General features: G+C 35.2%; 1 protein-coding gene across 2 annotated transcripts in view; it reads right to left on the reverse strand.

The window, feature by feature from the left end:
• Positions 1-360: 360 nt before the first annotated feature.
• WASL (WASP like actin nucleation promoting factor) overlaps positions 361-24,797 on the reverse strand; it is a 67,727-nt gene continuing 43,290 nt past the window's right edge. For both annotated transcript variants that reach the window (XM_024555181.4, XM_045191076.3), the window contains exons 6-11: positions 19,937-20,105; positions 18,770-18,812; positions 17,588-17,741; positions 12,205-12,725; positions 7,784-7,892; positions 361-2,968 (exon numbers count right to left, since the gene is read on the reverse strand). In XM_024555181.4, coding sequence (XP_024410949.2) covers positions 2,907-2,968; positions 7,784-7,892; positions 12,205-12,725; positions 17,588-17,741; positions 18,770-18,812; positions 19,937-20,105 — 1,058 coding nt within the window. In that variant the 3' untranslated portion in view covers positions 361-2,906. The remainder of the gene's footprint in view (positions 2,969-7,783; positions 7,893-12,204; positions 12,726-17,587; positions 17,742-18,769; positions 18,813-19,936; positions 20,106-24,797) is intronic.

Raw genomic sequence — 24,797 nt, forward strand, 5'->3', positions numbered from 1 at the left:
CTATATTTGGCTTTTACCAAAACTACCAGTAAATTCCAGTATCATTATGATTTAGAAACTTCAACCCTTTGGCTATGTTACGTTCCTTTCAGTCTGACCTTGCGATGTGAATGCTCTGTATACCACAGCAGTGGCTTCCCCGGGCTGCTGAGCAGCCTGCGTGTCTCCCAGCAGAACGTGGAGTAGCATTCTTTTGCTCTCCATGTTTACTTAATGGTATGCTCACTCTCAGGGCACACAGTCTGCTGAAAACTTCCATTACTATTACCATTCACTGCTGTGTACCCCTTACTATACTATATAGTCACAATTTCCCATCGTAATCTCTTAACAATAAACAAATAAAAACACTATTTTATATATTTGAGTCAAATTAATTTTATTATGCTTCATGATGAATTGCCACCTGTGCAACATCCTATTCACTATACATTTTGAAAAAAATTCACATACTAAACAAAATTTCAGTTGATAAATGGAAATGAATGATTGAAAGTCTTTATGAATCTCATACATACAATGTGTGGCTAGCTGAAATTGTCTATCACGTAGCGTTTAGATATAAAAAGCCTCATGCTAGTTTGGTAAGTGCAAAGGCTGTCAGACAATCATTTAACTGGAGTATATATAGGAGGCTTCCAGACAATGCACAGACATAGTGCTGACCACAGTGTAAGGTGGAGGACTGCAACATGCAACCTTTACATCTAAAGTAGATTTTGTCTTCATGCCTGGACCGAACTCCACAGCTGCTGTGTTTCAACCAGTAATTTAGACTTTGTGCAACAACGACAAAAAGCATTTTTTTTCTTTAAGAGGAAAGAATAAGCTCGAATACCTTTGGCAAATTTTATACCCATCATACATGTTTAAAGTTGTGTTTCCAACTCAAAGAATTGATAGCCTCTGCTCAAGAGCAGCTCCTGATAGTTATCATACCAAAGTAAGCTGGAAAACCCTGAATTCCGTGGCCAAAAGTTAAGAGAGATCTTAAATTGGCATTACCTTAAAGACATTTCTAGGATATTTACAATGTTTTTATAATGTTGCAAAAATTGGAAAATGTTTAATATTATTTAAAATAAGTACATTGTTCTATTTACCATTTGCACAAATTCCTAATTTTACTGGTTAGTAGTTGTCGAGCCTCATCCACGCCAGATTCAACTGAGCTCAAGCCACAACGAAAATTATAGTAAGCAGAAAAAGGTTTCCAGCAGCAGAGGGCACTGTTTTTGCAAGAACAGAAAGTCTAGAATTTTTCCCATGGCCTTAAATTACTCTTGCAAGGAAGGTAACATTCTTGGAATAACTTAACTATTTTACTGCACCACTTAACTGCTTTCAAGCAACAAAACCTTTTAAATTATTTCTTATGATAACTAGATGCATGATCACTAGACTATGTGATAACTGGTTAAAATTCAAGCCACATCTTGCAGGTCCAGCCTGTCAAGATCATTCCAATACTAGATTTTGGTCGGTATAATTCTAGAGAGCTTAATTAATTTTTAGTTGGATACTGTGACTACAGTAATGAAATACATTTGGAACTACATTCTGCATATGACTCAATGTGAGAAAAAAATCTGTATTTAAATCACATAATTTTTCTATCTAAAATTTAAAGTAGGTAGATATGATAATTAGCGTTATAAATATGAAAACCACCTTTAGGCAGATTAGTGTATTGTAGAGAGGCAAGGAAACCCTAACTTTAACATATCATTTAGTATACATAACAATGTGCAGGTTGTAATGTTTTACTTATTTTTCTAAAAAAAATCTATCATTGAGTTATGTTTTCCAAGAAATTTGACATTGGGATAACTGATTTTATAATAAAAAAAAGGTAACCCTTCACCTGACATTTGACAAAAACCTTGAGAAATTATAAAAATTAAAAAAAAATAGTATAGTAGGTTCAACATCAGATTAGATTTTTATGGTTGTTATTTTTTAATACCTCAATCCATATAAACTGCAAAATAAAAATTGTTAATCTTGTATCATTTATAATGGTCTGATTTTTATAGTATACTTAACCAAATACTGAAGTAACCATACTGTAGTCTACTTTAGTTCATATGAAAATTATCCCCAAGGCCCCCCAAATTCCAATAATTTAAATAACATTTATTTTAGAATAATACCAAAAATATTTTTTAAATTTTTGCTAAAAAGAGCCTGCCACATTTGCTATAGCATAAAAATAACTTCGGTCAAGTACAGGTATATAAGGGCTCCTTATGATTCCAGCCTCCAAATGTCACTGCTACACAGTAACAGGCAGTATTGCTATAAGAGGTGTGTTACTGATTTCCCCAATTAGCATCTCTGTAGTGATTTTATGTAGAGCATATTGCTGAAATTTGAGAAACTGCATCAGTGTAGTGATTTCTAGAGAACTGTGCAATCTATCAGCTTCAACATTCATGTAGCATTGTGTTCAAAATGAAGGGGCTAACAATAAACTAAGGTTTGCATCACTTAAAAAAGAATGTAGTGCTATCCTAGGTTTTAATAAGAAAATTTAGGTACAGAAAAAGTAGGGTATGAAAATAGTGTTTTCCTTCTGGCATTATAACTAAATTACATTAAGGTTTTTGTCAGTCTCACACATAATATTTAAACTCCCTTGTTGATGGAATGAAAAATATTCACAAATTAAGTGAGCATCCTGGTGTAAACTTGCACACAATAACTGGGAGTAGCTTTGTAGAGGATTATGACAAACCTTTACAGATTAAATGAGGTATTGCACAGATTAATAAAAAAAAAGCAAAAAAGGCAACAAAAATATACAGCAAATTGGTAGAACATTTACATGATAATTTTACAGAATCCATAGACAGAAAGTAGTGTTTAGTATTTCACCTTAAAAATATATATATATAATATATAGATCAATCTTCCCATTCATCGTCATCTTCAAAATCTTCTTCATCGTCTTCATCCTCATCTTCATCTAAAAGAAAATCATCAAGACAAACAATGAAAACCTATGTACAAATATTACATATTCCTTGGGTGATTTCTCCAATTATTCAACTTCTGAAATACAAAGCATTTGATATACAAAAGAATCTAGTTACTAAGATAGTTTTAAATTAATCTAATTAAATGTATCTAAAGAGTCTGATGGTGAGTTAAAGATGAGAACAGGAGTCAGAAGACTTGATTTCTAGTCCCTTAGTATTCACGTTACAAATTTCAACCCGTGTGTTTCTTTACATGCAAAGTCACATTCAGGTTGGTCTTTCTGAATTTTAGACTCACGTATTGCAAATCCAACTGCTTTCTTGTATTCTTCACGTGGATTCCTAAGGTTTTATCTCCTTTTCTAACCTGCTTCTCCCCTACCAGTCTAGCCTGCTCCTGGACAGTTATCATTCTCTCAGGTGTTCAGACCTAAAACCTTGAAATTATTATTGATCCTGTTTTCACCGCCCCTCACCCCTGCCATCAAATCTGTCAAGTCTGCTCCTTTCCTCCACTTCCACTGCTGCTCCCACACCATCATCATACCTTGTGGATATTGCAACTCTAAAGTCCATTTGCCTTAAAGCAAATGGAGTGGTATTTAAATTCTAAGGTTTAAAAATATGCTTTTGTCCTCTAGTGGCAGACCACTGTTATTTGAATAAAATGTGACGTTACCTCACTGTATAAGACCCTATATAATTTGCCCAGTTATTGTCTCCTTGGCCCCCTAAATTTTTTTTTATAATACCCTCTCCTTAAATTCACCATTGCTAGATGCATGGCCTTCTTTCTGTCCGTTAAGGATGCCAAGTTTATTCTTGCAGTAGCTATTCCTCTGGCTGGGTCTTCTCATCATATAGATTCACTCAAAAACCACTTCCTCAGGGAGGCCTTTCCTGACCATCCTATGTAAAGTATAACCCTCCCACTTTATTTTCCTCATAACATTCACCACTACCTGAAATTCTTATGCTTTGTTTATAGATCTGTCTTCACACTCTAGAATATAAGCTCCACAACAGCAGGAACTTGCCTGTCTTATTTATCTCTGAATCCTTAGCATCAGAACAGTGCTTCACAGAAGCTGCTCAATAAATATTTGCTGAGTAATGAATAAGATGTCATCAAATTCTATAAGCAATCTTCTATGTTATATAACAACCTTCCATAATTAATGACCTTTCAAAAACTATATACCTCATAAAACCCACGAAGGCCCAGTTTGCAAGACAGTGGCTGAACAATGGTACTATACAACAGATTGTCTGAAGGCTTCTACGAAGTACTTGAACTCTACATTAGACCTTGGAAATTAACAGAAGCCAAACAGGAGCAAAGATGTCTTCCATGGGCCCCAAACTAAGTTCTCACTTTAATAATAATTATTATAACAATTATAATTATTATTTATTATTAGTCTGATGGTCAGCTCTAAATTATTACACTTTATTGGAAAGGAATTAAATCAACTTCATGTTCGTTAACCTCTATGTTTACTTCACTAATAAAAGAAACAATTTGCTACCACAGCTTTCACTAGACATGCTTTCCAGAGTTCATCTGGAGAAGGCATAAAGTACAGCCAACTATACATGCATTTACAGAGTGACAAATATGGGTATTTATCAGGAACGATGGTGAGGAGGAAGTAGCTAATAATTCTATCATCAGGTACTACACCACAGGAACAATAGTTAAAAAATAGTTCCAAAAATAAATAAAAAACCATGTTATATATTCATTATATCAGCATGGCTATTATCTATGGTTATGTATATCTTTGAAGAAAACTTACTATAGGGGAAATTTTTAACAGAACCCGTAAGCGTCCTTAGTGGTGTAGACAGAGAGGTGTAAGTGGAGAAAGTGAGACCACTACAGATGTTCAACCTACTGTTGGGTATTACCCGACACCCAACCAGGTCCTAAAGGTAGAGTGAGAAAATATTCTATCGACAATTATCAATTAAGTAATCCTATTTTTTTTTTTTTTTAGTAAAGTCACCATCAATTGCTCTATCTTGAAAGAACAGTTCAGCTAACTTATTAGCACCAAACAGGTTAGAATGTCATGTTTTTCCAGAGAAAAATTTGGTTATCTGCTGATTAGAAGAATATAATCTAGCAGATGAATGTTTTCTAAATAAACATTCAGAGAAGTAAACTAGAAAAACAAACGCCCTTTTATCATTATCTTTAAAGGAAAGGTTGTGAAAATACAACCGACATACTGTTGAGCGACCTTAATTCCAATTACAGGCAGGAACCTCACTGACACTAGGCCACATGTGGCAAACACAAGGCCCTCGGGCTGAATCCAGCCCTCCACCTTGTTTTATCCAGCCTGGCACCTTGTTTCTACCCAGCAGCAGCACCGAGCTCTCACTTAACTGTTAAGGAGTAGTTACATTTATGTCCTAAAATTACATTCGGCCCTTTGAAGGCAACTGCGAGGATGATGTGGCCCCCAGTGGAAATGAGTTTGACATCCCAGCACTAAGCCATAAAAGCAGCGTAGGTAGTCCCAAAACCCAGTCTCCATTTCTATCCTCCTATTCCTTCTTGAACCCACTCCCTCCAGGTAACCAATGACCTACCGCTGCTAAAGCTAAACATTAATTTCCTGTTCTCATTTTCCAGACACATTTGACCTAGATGATTACCTTATCTTCCTTCAAAATTTCTTCATCTGGCTTCTAATATACCAGATTCCCCAGCCCCAGACCTTATTAGACCGTCTCTGTTTACATTGCTGATCTCATCTAGTTCCATATGTTTAAATAGCATGTATATATTAACGACATGCAAATTTGTATTAAAAATCCAAACCTCTTCCCTGAATCCCAGACCTGTAACCAAATGACTACTCTTATCTACATTTTAAAATGTATCTCAAATTATGTATAAAACCAAACTTCTAATCTTTTCTCTCAAACTTTCTGTTCCTCCTAAATCTTTGCCTACTCCGTTAATGAAAATTTCAGCCTTTCAGTTGCTCAAGTCAAAAATCTTGGGATTCTTTTCAAACTTCATTTCCAATCAGTAAACCCAGTAATCTCCACATTCAGAATATAACTAGGGTCCAACCAGTTCTCACTGGTGCTAGCAACCTGATTCAAACTTCTATCACCTCTTCATTAGCTCACTGCCATCCCTCTAAGAACCTTCCGGTGGGTTCCCATCACATTCATGGCCTCCAAAGTCTTACTACTGGCCCCCTACTGCCTCCTGTTTTTCATTTCTTAGTACTCTTTTCCTCCCTCCCTTGTTCTAGCCATACTGACTTCTTCGTTGTTTCTTAACTTCAGGGACTTTGCATTGGCTGATATTGTCACCTAACACCCGAGCACACTTTGACAGCTTTCTCTAAGGTTCCCTCCCTGAAATCCTTCTGGTATATTCTCAATTGTCACCTCAGCTAGGCCTCATCACTCTATTTCAAAATGTACTTCCTTCCAAAGCCTGTAACTCCCATTTCTCCTTGGTGTATGTATGTATGTATGTATGTATGTATGTATGTATGTACACACACACACACCATCATTTAACATGCTATATATTTACCTGACTTATTTTGTTCATTATTTGTCTTTTTCTCACTAGAACACATTTCCCATGAAGACAGGTATTTTTGTTGTTTTTTAATTTTATAATCATTGCACGGTAAATATTTGTGAACTGAATTAGCCTATCTTTGTAACACATGATGGGAACAAATATGTCAATGTAAGAAAAACAAATGTTGCTCAATTAGAGAAACAAAGGAAGGAAAAGAACATTTATTCAGCACCTATTATATGCTAGGCAATCTGTATGTTAGTTACATATTATTTAATATTCACACCAGTCATAGAATTTACGAATTTGCTCCAAGTAACAAATAAGAAAATGGAGGTCCATCAAGAAAAAAGGATAGATTTAATAAGAACAAAGATCTGATTCTAGTACATCATGCTGAGGAAGCTCTTCAGTAAACCTTAACTCCTGTATCAGCAAAACCCATATTCTTGCTCTTTATGAAAAGCAGTGTTTATTTACATGTGGTATGCATATGCTTAATAATAATAACCTCCGAATAGGTAGCAGTAAATTCACATAAAACTTTTTAGGAAATGACAAAAAAAAGAGAGGGAAAAAAACTAAAACTCTTTAGCAAACTCCAGACACAGTGTAAATTTTCTACTTTATTTTTTTAAAATAAAAGATTTCATTTATTTATTTTTAGAGGGGAAGGGAGGGAAAAGAGAGGGAGAGAATCATCAATGTGTGGTTGCCGTTTGTGTGCCCTGTCTGGGGACCTGACCCATAACCCAGGCATGTGCCCCAACTGGGAATCGAACTGGTGACCCTTTGGTTTACAGGCCAGTGCTCAATCCACAGAGCCACACCAGCCAGGGAAATTATCTAATTTCTTAGCCTAACCTCTCACAAATTAGGGAACTCTCCTAAATTTTTTATGTCACAGGAATGATAGGAATGAAATCCAGGAATCTGAAGCCTTTTTAGAGGTTGTTTGCTAGGCATTCTGTCAGTATTGCTCAGTATAGAAACAAAACTGCCATTTCTCCAAAGCTGTTCTTCTAAATTATAGTTATGACTGTGGCGTCCTGACATCCATTAAGCTTTAGAGAGACTAGTCACAGTGGTTGACACCTTTTAAAAATACGTCCTGGGATCGAGATCAGTAAGTTATTCAATAGAAGGGAAAAGCCAGCAAAGGCTGAGTCATAAAACAGAAAGAAAAATAGAATTCAAGCATTCTAATGTATTAAATATACATGCACACATGCAAATATACCTGAAGAATGAATGGCTTTGCTCCTTTTCTGCATCACTTCCATTAATGCACCCACAATGCCTGAAGTGGGTGCAGGTGTTGGTGGCGTAGACTCCTGGCCATCAGACACCTTTGAAAAGAAAGTTAGCAAAATTCAGTAATAAATCCATGGCAAAAATTATGTCTCCTGAAGGTCTTGCTTTCTTAGAATTAGTTCTTATTTTAAAAGAAAAACAAAACAAATAAAAATACCAAGTAAGCTCAAGATAGGATTAACTAAATTAAGAAGAAATAAGCTACTGCCTTAAAATAATTAGTCAAGATATATTTCTGCTCCTTCTTAACACAAAGGGGACACCCCTAAAAAATGGAAATTTATAAAAAAAATTGTGTATTTATTCTTACATGTGTAAACTTCAGTCACTTTCTAAGTTCTCTCCATTTGATGCAATGCACCTATTGAGACTTTTTTCCACTGCTCAAAAGAGTTTTTGAACTCATAGGTTTTGATGCCTTTTAGTGTCTCTGCTGTTTTTTGTTTCACCGCTTCCACATTGGCAAAATGTTACCCTTTGAGGACTTTTTTTTTTAAACCCGGGGAAACAAAGAAGTCACTCAGGGTAAGATGGGGTGAATAGGGAGGGTGGGGCACCGAGGTCATGACAGTCTTGGTCAAAAACTACTGACCACTCAGTGCAGTGTGAGCAGGTGAGCTAGTAATCACCCATCATGAAATGGACAAACATGTTTAAAGAGTCTTCAAAAAAAATTTCACTGAAGCTGAACACAGCCTCTCATACCAACACCGGCTGTTACACTGATAGAGATGGATTCCTAGAACACTCACCTAGTGGAAGCAGCTATACTACAGGGGGCCCAACCTCCAGAAAAAAAATCCCATTTTGGGGGTTTTCCCCTTGTATATAAGCATCAGTATCTTTCCAAATTTTGAGTAAGAGTCCAACTCTTTCTTGAGAAACACTTGCCCTTGCAGCTGGGTTACTTCTGTTTATTCCAGTACACACTGCTGGAGCTGATGAAACTGAAATAGGGCATCATTTTACAAACTAAGGTAATACTTACGCACACTTAAGATACCTGACAGCAACTGAAGAGACTTACATCCTCCTACGTAAACTCAGTTTACTAATAATTTAAAATGAATCTCCTTCTCATAGCATTAACTTCTGGGTATCCAATCTGCGGCCAGTGGGATGAGGCCCAGGATAGCTATGAACAGAGCCCAACACAAAATCGTAAATTTACTTAAAACCTTGTTTTTGCTTATCAGTTTTCATTAGTGTTTGTGTATTCAGTATGTGGCCCAAGACAATTCTTCTTCTTCCAGTATGACCTAGAGATGCCAAAAGGTTAGACACCCCTGCAAGAAGATGAGTCGGGTAGCTTCCAAAATGTTGCCTATCTCACAAGGCAACTAACTACCCCAAACTAAAGTAACATTTCTCAGCTATAAAATACATTTGGGGGGGAAAAAAAATTGACATCACAGACTCTCTTTAAAAATAAAAAGCCCTGGCTGGGTAGCTCAGTTGGTTGGAGCGTCACCCCCATAGATCGAAAAAGTTTGGGGTTTGATCCCCAGTTGGAGCCCATACAGGAGGCAACAGACTGATGCTTCTCTCCCACACTGATGTTTCTCTGTTTCTCTCTCCCCCAAATCAATAAACATCCTTGGGTGAGTATTTAAAAAAGAAAAGAAAGAAAAGAAAAATTACTTTATTAGGACAGACTTTGCAGTTTAATCTTTACAACTCTTAATACTCACTGTTTCTGGAATTCAAGATCTTTTACTTCAAAAAACATTTAAATTAGTTCTTCATAAGATACAGACTCATTCATTAGTACATAGGTTTTTAGAGACTTTGTATTAACTATTACTGGTATAGAAGCACCACAAATGAAAAACGTAACAGAAACAGTTTCAGAACTTTGAACTGCAGTACGAGGCACTAAAAGAAGTATACCAGCTGCAAGAAGAACTACTTCAGTCTGATTCTGAGCAATCTGACAATACAAAGCCAAGCACTGCAGGAGCACAGCACTCTCATAAACACGGTTTCTAAAGCGCTTTCTTGGACACAGTGCTTTCTGAGGTACTATAAATAAGGAATTCAAAATGTATGTAAGTATTTATATACTTCCTGTTTGCTTTTTAAAGAAAATCTGTGGTTTTATGTTAGTCATATTCACAGACTAAACTGATGATTTATATAGAATATTTAAAGAAACACAGTCAAGAGAAACTGCATCCAGTTTTGTTTTTTTTTTTTATAAAGTAAAATTATGGATTCAGATTACATGTATAACATGCCAATAATTCACCAATTGTATTTTATGAAAATATTCCAAATACAATCAAAAGGAAAGTGATCATTTAGGATAAAAATGGCCTACTATCCTACACTTAAAATGGAATACATTTTTCTCTCTAAAAAGAAATTTAGAGAACAATTGATAGGTTTTTGTTTGGGGGGGAGTGGGGGGTTGGGATGGGAAAAGGAGATGGTAAGAATAATTAGGAAATATAACTCACCAACTGTTTAAATTAAGAAAAGTGGACACAATTGTATTCATTAAAAATAAACATCTTATTTTCAGTAAATGAGAGAAATAAAGCAAAAGCTGGTTGTAAAGAGAGGAACTAGAAAAGAAAAACAAAAGGTTAGGAGTGGAAGATGGAAGATGGGAACGAGTGACACAGAAACTAGCCGAGATTACAAGGCAAAAGCTGAAAGGAAATGACACTGTTAAAACCTGCTATTCATCTGAGCTGCAGTCATTGTGACACTAATTCTCCCCACTAAAAACTAGCAAAGTTCTTCAACTGCTCCTGAGGAACCTTTAGTCTGAATTAAATGGGAAGAGGGAGCAGAGATGATTGTTCACAGGCTGATTTAAGCACCAGCCTGAATTTACATGTCAACAAAAGACCCAGATACAGCCCTGACTGGTATAGCTCAGAGGACTGGGCACGAGCTGTGAACCAAAGGGTTGCCAGTTCCATTCCCAGTAGGGGCATATACCCGGGTTGCAGGCCAGGTCCCCAGTATGGGGCGCTCGAGAGGCAATCACACACTGATATTTCTCTCCCTCTCTTTCTCCTTCTCTTTTTCTGTCTAAAAAGGAATCAATAACATCTCCCCCCCCCCAAAAAAAAGACCCAGATACATTTTAAAAATCAGAAGTTTCTTAAATCTGTGCTATGCTGATGTTTCAGTGTTTTCATTCAATTAGTGTGTTCACTATCCATTATTCTCTTTTGAGAAAGTTACCATAATTTTCTACATCCCAAAATAACCAGTTAAAATCTCCTCCTCTCATCTCCACTTACTGCATGGAAAAATCTACTATCAATTACCAACCTGAAGTCCTGCAGAGCAAACATTCCTCTTAGAGCTCAGAGACATGTACATTCCCAGAGGGAAGTTCTGAATGTAGTAGGCAGGTTGGGTTCTAGGACAGGGGTTGGCAAATTACCACGGGGCAAATCTAGCCTGCCACCTGTTTTTGTATAACCTTAAAGCTAAGACTAATATTTACATTTTTAAATGGTTGAAAGAAAATCAAAAGTAGAGTATTTGTGACATTTGAAAATTATACGAAATTCAAACTTCAGTGTCCACACAGTCAGTTACGACCACTCACTCATGTACTGTTTGTGGCTGCTTTTAGTATGTGTTTGGCTGCTGCTTTTGTGGTACAATAGCAGAGTTGAGTAGTTGTGACAGAGTCCACATGAAGCCTAAAATATTTACTATCTGGTCCTTTAAAGAAAAAAGTTTGCCAAATTTGTGTTCTAGAAAATGATCACCTCATTCAATACAGAGAATTCAAATTTATTTGCCGTGACTGTCAGAAATTCTTTCAGAATTCTTTCAATTTTCTGTGGAGTCTAATTCACTACTCATCTAAATTTACAAACACAGGAACTTTAGAGTATGGTTTTGTTTGCATGAAGTTACCGATTGAGTTTCCTTAGGTAACCAAAATTGTTTTCAAGTTGGGCTATCTTTACTTCTCCACAGTGTAATAAAGATTTTTCTCTAAAGTACTTTTATTTAAAAGTCTAGAAAAATGAATTGTAAACATACTGTAAAATTCCATTTACATGCAGTTCTAGAACAGGAAAAACTAATCTATGGTGATGGAAACCAGATCAGTAATTCTTTTGGGGAGGAAGACTAACTGGGAAGAGGCATGAGGGAACGTTCTACTGTGATATTTCAATATAGAAGTATGGGTTACAGAAGTATAGGTATAAATGTATACATTTTATGGTATATAAAACTATCAGAAATTCATAGGTTAAAAAAATGAATACCAAGAGAAAAAGTAAAAAAATAAAGATTTTTCAAAGATGTCCTATAAATTACTTTATAATTACCTAATGACAAACAGTATAAAATGAACAGATTACTTACAGATTTCAGCTGAATACCCTGTCGAATCTGGTCTAAAAGTGCATCCCTCCCAGAGCAGGAAACCGGTCGACTGTTCTGTTCCACTTTTTTTAGCTGAGCACCCTCTCTAATTTGATCTAAAAGAGCTGCTTTGTTTCCTGCAGGAGTGGGAACTTGATGGTCACCGTCAGAAGGGAGGCCAGGAGGAGGTGGTGGCCCAGGTGGCGGAGGAGGCGGAGGCGGTGGGGGTGGTGTTGCTGACCCTGTCACCGGCAGAAGTGGAGGTGGTGGTGGAGGTCCTGAAGGTGCTGAGGAGGGAAGGGCTGGAGGCGGAGGAGGGTACATCCTATTTGGCGGCGGTGGCGGGACTCCTGCACCTGGCCTGGATGGAGGTGGCGGTGGAGGTGCAGCTGTGGGAGCTCTGGAAGGTGGTGGAGGAGGAGCGCCTCTTCCTCTGGCAGGAGGGGGAGGAGGGCCTGAGCTATGTGGAGGGGGAGGAGGAGGAGGGGGCCCTCCCCTCGATGGTGGTGGAGGTGGTGGTGCTGAAATACAAACAAAAAACGAAAGCACATTTTTTCCTCATCAGCATCGTACTGGAAAATTAACTCACTCCAACAAGTGTTTAAAAAAAAAAAAGGCCTCATCTCTATTTTATTTTATAAAGATATCTGACCACAGATGGTATCTTATAATTTTATTTAGGTATACTTAGCTTAAAGATTACCTTCCTGTTGTTTCTTGAAAAAGTATTAGCTAAAGCAGTAAAATTTAGTTTTTAGGAATCAGCACCACTTCCAAAAGTAAAGCAATAAACACCTTTTTATATAATAACAAAATTAAGTATTTTTGTCCATAAGCATGATTTTACATTTTAATAAAAAGATACCCTCTTTTTTAAAAAAATCATATATTTAGTTGTTTTATAAAAATAATTCACATTCAGATTTAAATAGCAAATGTAGCATAACTTATTAGAATTTATTCAGAGTAATCTGAGCTAAACAAATACTTTTTCCTTTTAAAATGTAAAGCTTTGTCACCTAACTTACATCTGTACTTTATGTCCTATATTTTCTATATATGTAAACTACATAACTATAATACATATATTACATAAGTATAAGAAATATAATGCAATTTACTATAGTAATATATAATATAGAACATCCTGTAATTCTAAGAGATGGTCAGTAATTCGAGTGATAGCATTAAGGAGGTTGGTTGCTCAACTGAAATGCTCAACTATTTATTTAGGACATAAGAACTATTAACAAATTAACTTGAAAATTACTATATGCTACAAAATTAAAGTTATTAATAAAATATTAACATTATTCTGGTATTAATATTTTATTTACTTATTTATAGACAGAGGGGAAGAGATGGAGAAAGAGAGGGAGAGAAACATAAGTATGTGGTTGCTTCTTGTGCACCCCCTACTGGGGACCTGGTCTGCAACCCAGGCATGTGCCCTGACTGGGAATCGAACTGGAGACCCTTTGGTTTGCAGGCTGTCACTCAATCCACTGAGCCACATCAGCCAGTGCAATATTTTTATTCTTATTATAGTTAAGTGAAAGTGTTAGATATAACAATTCAAAGTACAAATTTATATTTCTAGAAGCATGATTTTACCAACAGTAACAATATACACATATTTATATAATGATGTTCATTATTTCTCCATTTTAAAAACTGAATAGAAAAATTACCTATTTTTGGATTAGAGAAATGCTAGAATCTATAACAGCTATTTGTATTTATTTATACAAACTATAACATATTACTGATGGATAATTCTACAATCTATACAAATATCTTCCTTAATTACAAATAACAATAATGCAACCAAAGAGGAAAAAAACCCAACTTTCTCCAAAGGAAATAAAAATGGCACGTTCCGGTTTCATTCAGGACAGTCATGGAAACATGCTATTACAAATATGCTATCAAATATGAACATTAGATGAAGTATGCAGAAAGGCCAAATGCACAGGAGTATTGTGTCCCGGCACAGCAACTTTTGTAACTAAAAATAATACATATAGCTGAAACAGGAGAGTTGTCCTACTTAGATGTAGGCCACCACCGAGGGAAGCGTTTATGATTCACACTCAAGGCTCAAGGCACACTGGAGGTCTACATGTTGCAGCTAAGGTATGGCCAAGTTTCCCACCAGATCCAAAGCAAGGAGAACTGTTCTAGCATATTTTGTAAAAAAGGGCAAAACCAAGAGGATGCACATTTTATATGTATTATACACACTCCCTGAATAAGACAGTACATCAAATCCTTCAAGCAGATACAAAGACTTCATTTTAGTCAGTTTAAGATTTAAATTTCAAATACTAATGGTATGTGTCTAGACCAGCACTTATTTCTTTAATAAAGAGAAGTAAAGTTCCTTTGAACTTGCAGTAAGTACATTTATTGGAATAATTGGGATCCAGCTAATACCCATTCAAACTAACTGCTCAGAGAAAAAAGAGCCTAAATTTATAGCCAATAAATGGTCAGCTGCATCCAGTTTTGGGTATAGCACAAGGTCAGCATTTCTATTATCTTGGAAAGCGACTGGAAATGTCTCTGTATTTTTGTGAGGAAAGGTAAAAATGTGAAATAACTAAATTCACATTTAATTCTAGGCTCAATGTTGGTTAGGTTTTGCATGCCCCCAAACATCTGCTATACAGATACCACACAACACTATGAAAAAGTCAGATGGCCTAGAGATTTTCAAAACTCTAAGTGTCACCACAAACAGGAGAATGAGAATGACAATAATACTTCTTAGATCAAATAAAAACTGTTTTTTACTATCAAAGCTTGGTTATACAAAAATACTGAAATTTACAGAAAAAACCTTGTCTTGATGGTACAGTATTAAGAAAAGCCAATATACTTAAATAAGTTTCAGATCAGTATCAATATTAAGAGTAATTAGTAGATAATCCTCTAGATATTTTATATTAACAGGTAGTATAAACCAAAATTATAAAATAATACTTAAAAGCAACATTATACAATTCAGGAAACATTAAAGAACTGCTCTCATGCATCAAGTGCATCAAGATAAAGCAAAGAGAAAAATGTTATTCAATACAAATTAGAATTTATGGGAATACTGACAACTCTGAGTAGACACTTATAGGATTAAGTGTGAGTTTGTTCATGTTTAGTCCTCCATCCCTGCCCCAAATGTAAAAATTTAAGTATATTTTACATAGGATATTAAATAATGCCATGTGTGAAAAGCAATCACTAAAAGTATAATAACCAATAAAAGCAACAGTGGTGCTGTGGGGTAACCAGAGTCTTAAAAAATCCACAGAATTTCAATAAAATTATTTAAATTACAGACAAAATAGGAGCTCTGACTCTTATTGAAACAAATTTTCTTTTTACTTTAAGCATCTATAGGCCCAAAATATTGGTTTGAGTAAAGGGCAGAAAACCTCACTGGATGTTAGATTTGGTGGCAGGACAAATGAAGTCCAGCTTCTCTGAAAATGAACACATCACACCATGCATAATTTAGTGCACTGGGTCAAATGACATGGCCCATACATACCACTCCACTGTGGGGGACCTACAGGGCAGATGATTACCAGTTAACGGACTTCAGACAATTGCACAGATACACACAAAGAATATATACTTAAAATCATAAGTCTAGTAATTTTTATACATCTGATTATGTAATTTTACAAAATTAAGTTTTAAGAGATTTGATTCAATACATTTTACAGACAACTTCACTAGCTTCTAACTTTTTCATACTTCTAAAAACATTATATGCTCTGCCTCGACAATATTTTCTTAATAAAAGGTAATATCTTTTTTACTTTTCCTTAAAAAAAAAATTTATCTTCTATAAAAATCACTGTTTGGTGTCTAAAAGTTTCCACACTAGGAGTTAGGCTCTTGAGTGTGATAATTAACTTTGTTCCCAATGCTGCTGTTTAATGCCTATGTCTGTTTGTTGTTGTTGTTGTTGTTTTAGGTAATTTCACTGAGGAAAGGCCTTGCTTATTTTGACGCTTTAAAAACAGCTAAAATGAGAAGCAGTTATAATAAAGTTTAAAAAAACAAACCCAATCAGGTTAATATGGTCAACTCTTAGTTACAAGTACTCAGCAGGTGAAGGGATAGTGGTATGAATGGTCTAATAAACATCACCAATAATTTACACTTATAAATGCAGGAACTCAGAGAGACCCTGAGCACCATTTGGTGGTATATAAAGTGAAGGTGAGTGGTACCAGTGGAGAAAAAGAGGGTCAAGAAACACACACCAGTGTCCTCAAGACCTTCAGTCATCTAACTGTGACTTCCTCTGGGAGCATTTATAACAATGGTACAGTGCTCAAGATGTTTTTACCAATAGTCCACAGAATTTGGAAATGTAATTTTCCCACAAAATAAGGTAAATTGGTAAATTAGCATCATCCTGGTTTCAGTGGAACTAGCATTGTGTTTCCACAATAGTAATTATGACTGAATACTTGCTTACATATCTGTTTCTACACTAGGCCGTAAGATTTCTGAGGGTTGAAACTATATATTCCAATATCCTGGGTAGTGACTAGTGCTGGCATAGTGATATTTACTGAATATATGAAAGAATGAATGAAGAAATCAAAGAGTAAATGAACATAAGCAGTTAAAAAGATTCAGGTAAGTCAAACACCTAAGTTAAAATGAGAGGTAAATCCCTCAGAAGAATGAATTGATTAAACAGAGCTTTTGCATTGCTAAGCTGTTCTTATGGGTATGCAAAAACAAAGAGTAAAGCAGCACCGCATAAATAAGGTAGCAAAGAAATGATTGTCATATTAGAAAACTTGGACCTACTATATTGATAATTATTAAGATAATCTAAAATACAAAGTGCTTTGATCTTAAAAGGCTGCAAATTATTTGTGCTCTCAGGTACCACAGGACAAATTTTCTATTTTATCTAAGAAAAAAAAAGTTTGTATTGCAAAATAAATAGAAATATTTTTGTTACTTATATTCTGAAAATGCTTACACTTTACTGAGTAGGCAGTGATTATATTTAAATTACTACTTCTGAATTGTAATAAAAACAACTTTTAAGTTTCATTAATTAAAATATTAGGCAACTATACTTTTTTATTCTAAAATAGAACAGCCAGAAAATTCTGTATGGATTTTCATAAATTTAAGGTAAGGCATTTTAATAATAAGCAAAACTTTGTCAAGTTCTTTATTTATACCAAAATAATGTAAAATATAGTACACTGGGCCAAATGAGTTATGCATAAATTCAAACATTTGTTAAAGGAAGGTTCATAATAATGTTTAGTTGTCTTCCATAAAACTGACCTCAAGATTCATAAGGAAAAATAGATTAGAATTCCTGAACAGAAGAAAAAGTTACCTTGCCTTCGTAGTTCATTTTTAACAGCTTCCACACCTCCTGTTTTTTCAATGAAATCATATATGACTTTTGATGTTTCTCTGTCTTTAAGTTGTGCCTCTGAGATTCCACACATATCGAAAAGATTCTTCAATTCTGGATCCAAATTATTCAGCTACAACAGATACAATAACTGCTAACTATAAAATCCCAATTTTTAAAAACAAGCATAATAAAATTTAATTCTTATTTGTGCTCTTTATGAAATTATTTTGTTTATAAACTTTTAATATGGTTACATTATATGCTAACTAAACTTTCTTATTAAAAAAGGTAAGAACTGATTTTATATTTTGTCTCATCTCTTTTTTATTCCTTGCCTTTGAAATTAGGGCATCTCATTTAGATTTTTTTCTAACCCATTCATGATTCAGACATATTTAATGCTCACCTCTTCCACCTTATCCTAAATAAGATTTAGTTGTAACCACAAATAAATACCAAAAAACCCCACAAATCAATTTGAAAATTTGAGAGCAAGACGTGTAACTCTGAGCACCCTGTACAGTGCCCAACACAAAGAGGAACTCAATGCTTGCGGAGTTAATTCTGTAGTTATAACAACCAAAAGGATTTTTAACCTGAATCACAAATATATCTTTTCAAAGTAATTTTTCCAAATCCTATTTGTAAATGTGAAATACGTATTAGGTAACCAAAATAGAGATAAAACACTAAACTTTTTTTTTGCCTTAAGTTTCATCTATTTTGCTCACAGTACTATAAATTAATGAATGATGAAATTGCCAAAAAGAATAGTAGAATGAAAAGATCTAGATAATTCAACAACCAGATATTCAGAATTTGATTACAGTACTTTTCAATAACTTGGCATGTATTTATTTCCCTGAAATAATGATTGAACAGAAATCATCTTCTCCTCTTTGCTTTTAAAACACAAGGATTTTACTTATACAGTACTTAAAGCCAAGGCATACAAAAACTTTCTCTTTACAGACTTAGCCATGAATCATAGACCACCACCATGGTTTCAAACCTCAGTGGTATAAGTACATGAACACAAGCACATTCAAACAAAACTAAAATTCACCAAAAAATAAACATTAAAAAGAAGAATCTAAAGATAGGCCATATCATACCCACATACTTAGAATAATGTTTACGGCTTGAAAAGATACTTACATCAAAGCCAGTATTTGGATCCCAACCAACATGCCCAATGTGCCTAAAGTAGAAGATGGGGAAAAAATGCACAGTGGGCGTGAAAAACATGACATATACGAACTCCAATCCGCCCGGTTAATTGTTGGCCTTAACAGACAGTTCTCAGAAACATAATCACAGTCAGGGAGAAACTGCACAAGTAGTTAGGAGACCAGGATTCAAGACCAGACTCTGCTGAGTCTTAATTAACATTTTTTGCACAATCCTTCTGAGCATTCATTTCCTTATATCAAACTAGCATAAGGATATAAACTCTATACACAGGAAAGGCATTTTGTAATGAGCTAATAAAATGATGCTTGCCATAGATTGTTTGTGTCTCCTGAATATTCATATGTTAAAACCTAATCCTCAATGTGACAGTATTCAGAGGTGAGAATTTTAGGAAGTGATTATGAGGATGGATCCCTCATGAATAAGATTAATGCCCTTAAAAAGGAGGCACTCTCACCCTCTCTTAACAGGTGAAGACAGAGCAAGAAAACACCTGTCGATGAGCCAGGAAGTTGGGCCTCACCAGACACCAAATGTTGCTGGTGCCTTAATCTTGAACTTTTCAGTTTCCAAAACTGTAGGAAATAAATTTGTTGTTTATAAGCTACCCAGTCTATGGTATTCTATTACAGCAGTCCAAACAGCCTAGGACAATGCCTCTAGGCAACTGCCAAATATCATTTTTATAGAGAAAAGAGACATCATTTTTATGTCCAACAATTAAAGAAACAACTTTATCTAATTTTTCTTTTCTAATGAGTGAAAAAGTAAATAAACTGTAAGATTCATAGAAAGTCCACTGAGCAATAGCTTTTAAAAAACACAAAACTGCTATGGTATCAGCAATGGAGTAGCCAAAGAACCTATGCAAGGCACAAGGACATGAACAATGGTGTGGGGACTGCCTTAGGGAGTGGGGGGTGCTGGGTGGAGGGGAGCAAAGGGGGAAAAATTGGGACAACTATGATAGCCTAATCAATAAAATATAATTTAAAAAATAAGATAAAATAAAACTCCAAAATCTAACTAAAATGTATGTAAGTGATAAACATAAGTGTCCTATCAAAAAGAAAATAAAATTTTCTAACAAGTTAAAAATCAAAAGCCATAATGAATAAAGAACTGTCTTACTGGAAGTTGCTGGGTGTTCCAATATCTGCCTTGGTTAATCTCTTCTTTTTAGCTTTTCCTTTTTTCTTTTCTTTGGTATGGGAGATATTGTTGACTTGTGGACCGTAAAATCTATTGGTTGTGATTTCTGGATTTTTTATGTCAACTGTTGCCATGGGTAGATTAGGACCTGTAAATAAAGTCAAAATAATACGTAAAGGATATAATTTAAGATAACAAGTATTAAAATCATAACTGATAACTTAAATGTCTTTTTTTTTAAGTAGGAGCAATTCATTATTACAAATTATTTAGATTTTAAACTTACCAGCTAATTTTTATAAAAAAGAACTGCCTACATTTTAAAAAACCTATAAATTCTTAAACATATTAGCATAGATACATTATTTCAAAACATACCTGTATTTTTATAACATTAGATTTGACTGTAATAGCCTCAATTCCAAAAGATTAGTCATTGATATACTAGTATATATTACATAACAAGGTTAGTAAAAGAGCCATCTACTTCTAAATCTAAGAAAGAAATCTAGTCTTACCTCTTAGTTTTATTTCAGTAGTTCATGAGGGAAAAGCATTTATGTAATCATTGCTTTCCCCCCCCCCAATCTGCCAAATTTAAGTCCAGTAATATTTTCCCATCAGTATATACACATACACTTTGACTATGAGAAGTATAGAGCTCAAAAATTTAAAATGAAAACAAAAATTCTCAAAGCTCTCATTTTCAGTGGTGTCAACAGTAAAAATCTCTCAGGCACCTTCAGATACTATTAATAGCATCTTTAAGAGTTACATTAAATGTAGCACAAAACCTGTTTTATGAATCACAAAAATATTCTTGGTCTTAAAAGCATGAAAGTCTGAACAAAATGTATTCCACTTAAAAAATCCTTATAAAGTTACCTGAAGAGGAACACATGTTCCTTAGAGGTCCCATTTAATACTTGATTCTCTAACATACCTCCAAACAGACCAAAGTCCTCTGAGGTGATTAATGACAGCTTTCAAAATGTTGCATAAAATACAATTACCACTGTGCACAAAAACAGCAACACAGCAGGTGTGACACTGCTATCCTTTTTAAGTCCTGCTTGCAAGGTTGACCTTTAGTTCCTTTGTGTGAACTTGGTTTTCAAAAGGGTTCTCATTATTCCCTGATAAGATTGGCTCAGTTTCTGAACTGTTTGCAGTAACAATGTGGTATATGCTAAACAGCTGCTTTCCTTCTCAGAGATTAGAATCTTGGTATGTGCTATATACATAATTAGCAACCTATATGTCTAGCCACCTGAGCTTTAAACAATAAACTGAGGCTCTAACAACCTTCTTCTTTAGATAACATTTCACATGTGTTTTCACCATTCATTACTGGAGAAGTTAAGCTTACCCTTGTGACTTCAGTGAAAGAACTCTTGTGTGAATTCCCCCAGAGTTAACCTATGTGCCTTCTCCATTGTCGATTTTATTATATATCCTTTCACTGTAATAAATATTTGCCATGAGTCAAACCATTGTTAATATAAAGAGAATGGTTCTGCAACACTGATAACAGCCAAGGAGAGTGGACTGGAATGCGCATGGGTGAACAACAACTTTACTGTACTAGTTATTGTTCATAGACACCACTGAGTGTGTGTACTTCTGTACACACAGAAGTGTGTTGCATTCAAAATGACAGGGTGAGTAGAGCAATGACTCTGCATCAAATTTTGCTTGAAGTGTGAACATTCCTCTGCAGAAACTATTCAGATGATTCAGAAGGCTGCAGCTATGGGCTACTGATGACTGGCAGCTTCACCATGACAACATGCCCACTCTTGCATCATGTCTCGTGCAGAATTTTTTCGTGAAACATCAAACCACCGAGGTGACTCAGCTTCCCTAAAGCCCATATTTAGTGCCCTGTGACTTCTGGCTTTTCCTAAAATCAAAACCATCTTTAAAAGGGAAAAGATTTCAGACCTTCAAAGAGATTCAGGATAATACAACAAGGCAGCTGATGGCAATTTTGAGAACTGTGTGAGGTCCCCAGGTGCCTACTTTGAAGGGGACTGAAGCATCACTATCCTATGCAGTTGTTTGTTATATCTTGTATCTTCTTCAAGAAATATCTCTATTTTTCATATTAATTGGTTAGACACCTTCTGAATAGACCTCATATGCTAGGTCCTGTTGAGTCCTTCTAGCAAATCACCAAATATGGAGGTTGTCTTGCGGACCTGAACGCAATCATAGAACAGCAAATAGAAACCCCAAGAAATGACAGACTAATGTATATTAAGTGATCATTAAATGCCAATTTGACTGTGATTCTTCAATTGTGCCGAAAACCTCAAAGTTATCTAAAATTACCTGAAAGAATAATATTTAGTTACTTGGGTAAATTATACATATAACCCTTGTTCTCTCTACTATTAAAGATGAAATAAAGGTATAATAAAATTATGAAAACCATCTGACACCTTATCAAACAAGTAAAAAATTTGGCAAAATGTATATGTTTAATATCACCAAAATTCAGCTATTTTCCCTTAATATTCAAAGTATACTTACATGTAAGTGTAATATGCAAATATCTAAAAGTTCTACTTATAATTTTATACAAAATTCCATAGGAAGTTGCTCAGGATGGCAATAAATTCTGCTTAGAAAAAAATGGAAGCTAGTGCATAGTAAGTGTAAAATCATAAATGCTAATTCAGTATATTAAAGAATAATATAAAAATCACTGGATCAAGAATTAAAGGTTAATTGTCTATTCAAGTCCTCTGCCCATTTAATTGGATTTTGTTGTTGTTGAATTGTATCAGTTCTTTATATATTTTGGATTTAACCCTTTATCCAGAGGTACTGTTTTCAAATACCTTCTTCCACTCAATTGGCTACCTTTTTTGTTTTGTTGACGGTTTCTTTTGTTGTGCAGAAGCTTTTAGTTTGATATAGTTAATTTATTTTTGCTTTTACTTCCCTTGCCTTTGAGGTAAACTTCTCCGAAGACATACGGAAGACCAACAGATAGATAAAAAGACACTCAACTTCACTATCTATTAGGGAAATACAAATCAAAACTGCTAATGAGATACCACCTCACAACTGTTACTATCAGCCCTGGCTAGTGTGACTCAGTGGATTGAGAGCTGGCCTGCAAATCGAAGGGTTGCTGGTTCAATTTCCAGTCTAGGGTACATGTCTGGGTTGTGGGCCAGGTCGCCAAGAGAGCATGCAAGAGACAACCACACACTGATGTTTCTCTCCCCTCTCCCCTTGTCTAAATAAATAAAATCTAAAAAAAGGAAATCTAAAATCTGAAAAAAAAAATAAATAAAGGAAAGCTAAGGATAGAGAAGGCACAGTATGTCTGGAAAGATTCTGATTATTGATTGCTGCAAAACAAACTACCCCTCCCCAACAAATGGCTACTATCAATAAGACAAATAATGTGTAATAAATGCATATCCTTCCAAATTGTTTATTTATCCAATAAGCAAGAGTTGCAGAGGTTGTGGAGGAAAAGGAACTCTCATTCACTGCTGGTGGGGATGCAAAATGATACAACCTCTACTGAAAACAGTTTGGAAATTTCCCCCAAAGTGTCAAGAATGGAGTTACCATACGACCCAGCAACCCCTCTTCTGGGTAACTAACCGAACATCCAAATACATTTGTTAACAAAGATATATGCACCCCTATGTTCACTGCAGCATTATTCACAGTGGCCAAGACATGGAAACACCAGTGTCTTTCAACAGATGATTGGATAAAGATGTGGTACATATGTACAATGGAATCCTACTCTCAGCCTTAAGAAAAAATGAAATGTTGCCATTATGACGACATGGATGGATCCTGAGAATATTATGCTAATCGAAATAAATGAGACAGAGAAAGTCAAGAACCATATGATTCTACTCACATGCAGGAATTAAAACTGAAAGCAACAAATGAACAAACAAGAAAAACAAAAACTCAGAGACAACATCATGATGGTTACCAGAGGGAAGGGGTGGGGGGGGGTGAAAAAAGAGTAAAAGGGGTCAAATATATGGTGACGAAGAGATGTGACTTTGAGTGGTAAACACATGATGCAATATACAGATGATGTATGATAGAATTTACACTTGAAACCTATATAATTTTTTAAAGATTTTATTTATTTCTAGAGAGAGGGGAAAGGAGGGAGAGAGAGGGAGAGAAACATCAATATACCAGAGACGGTTGCCTCTCACACGCCCCCAACTGGGGACCTGGCCCGCAACCCAGGCATGTGTCCTGACTTCAAAGGCTGCACTCAATCTACTGAGCCACACCAACCAGGGAGAAACCTATATAATTTTATTAAGCAATGTCACTCCAATACATTTAATTTTTAAAAAGTGAAAAAAAAAAAAAACCGCACAATACAGAAGGCTTAGTAAAGAGTAGATAAAGACTTGGATTTTCAAAGTTGTTGAGACATCAGATTTCTGTGTTTGCTATAGTTTCACAAAATAAGGGGACTTACTGAGAATAACCAGATTTGTGTGTTAGACGGCTGAATTGGGGTCATTCCTATACCTTCAAAGACTTATCTAGTGATGTGATTTTACTTCCCATTCTCCCCTTTTTGCTTTCCTTCTTCTTATAATTTATCTTTATCAATCAGTACAAGCAACAATGTCCACAGTAAGATGGTGCAAGTTATTATTTACTCTCTTAACTTGATACTCAATAGTATAAATAGAATAGGATTTAAGCATTGACTGAAGAAAGATTTAGGAGTATCAAGAGTTAGGCACTCTCTTTATACATACCACCCCCTTCCTGAACTACGTGTTCATATAACAACTATAAGATGCAGCAAAAGTAGGTTTACAGTTGT

Source organism: Desmodus rotundus, chromosome 6, assembly GCF_022682495.2.
Source record: "Desmodus rotundus isolate HL8 chromosome 6, HLdesRot8A.1, whole genome shotgun sequence".
In the NCBI taxonomy this organism is placed as follows: domain Eukaryota; kingdom Metazoa; phylum Chordata; class Mammalia; order Chiroptera; family Phyllostomidae; genus Desmodus; species Desmodus rotundus.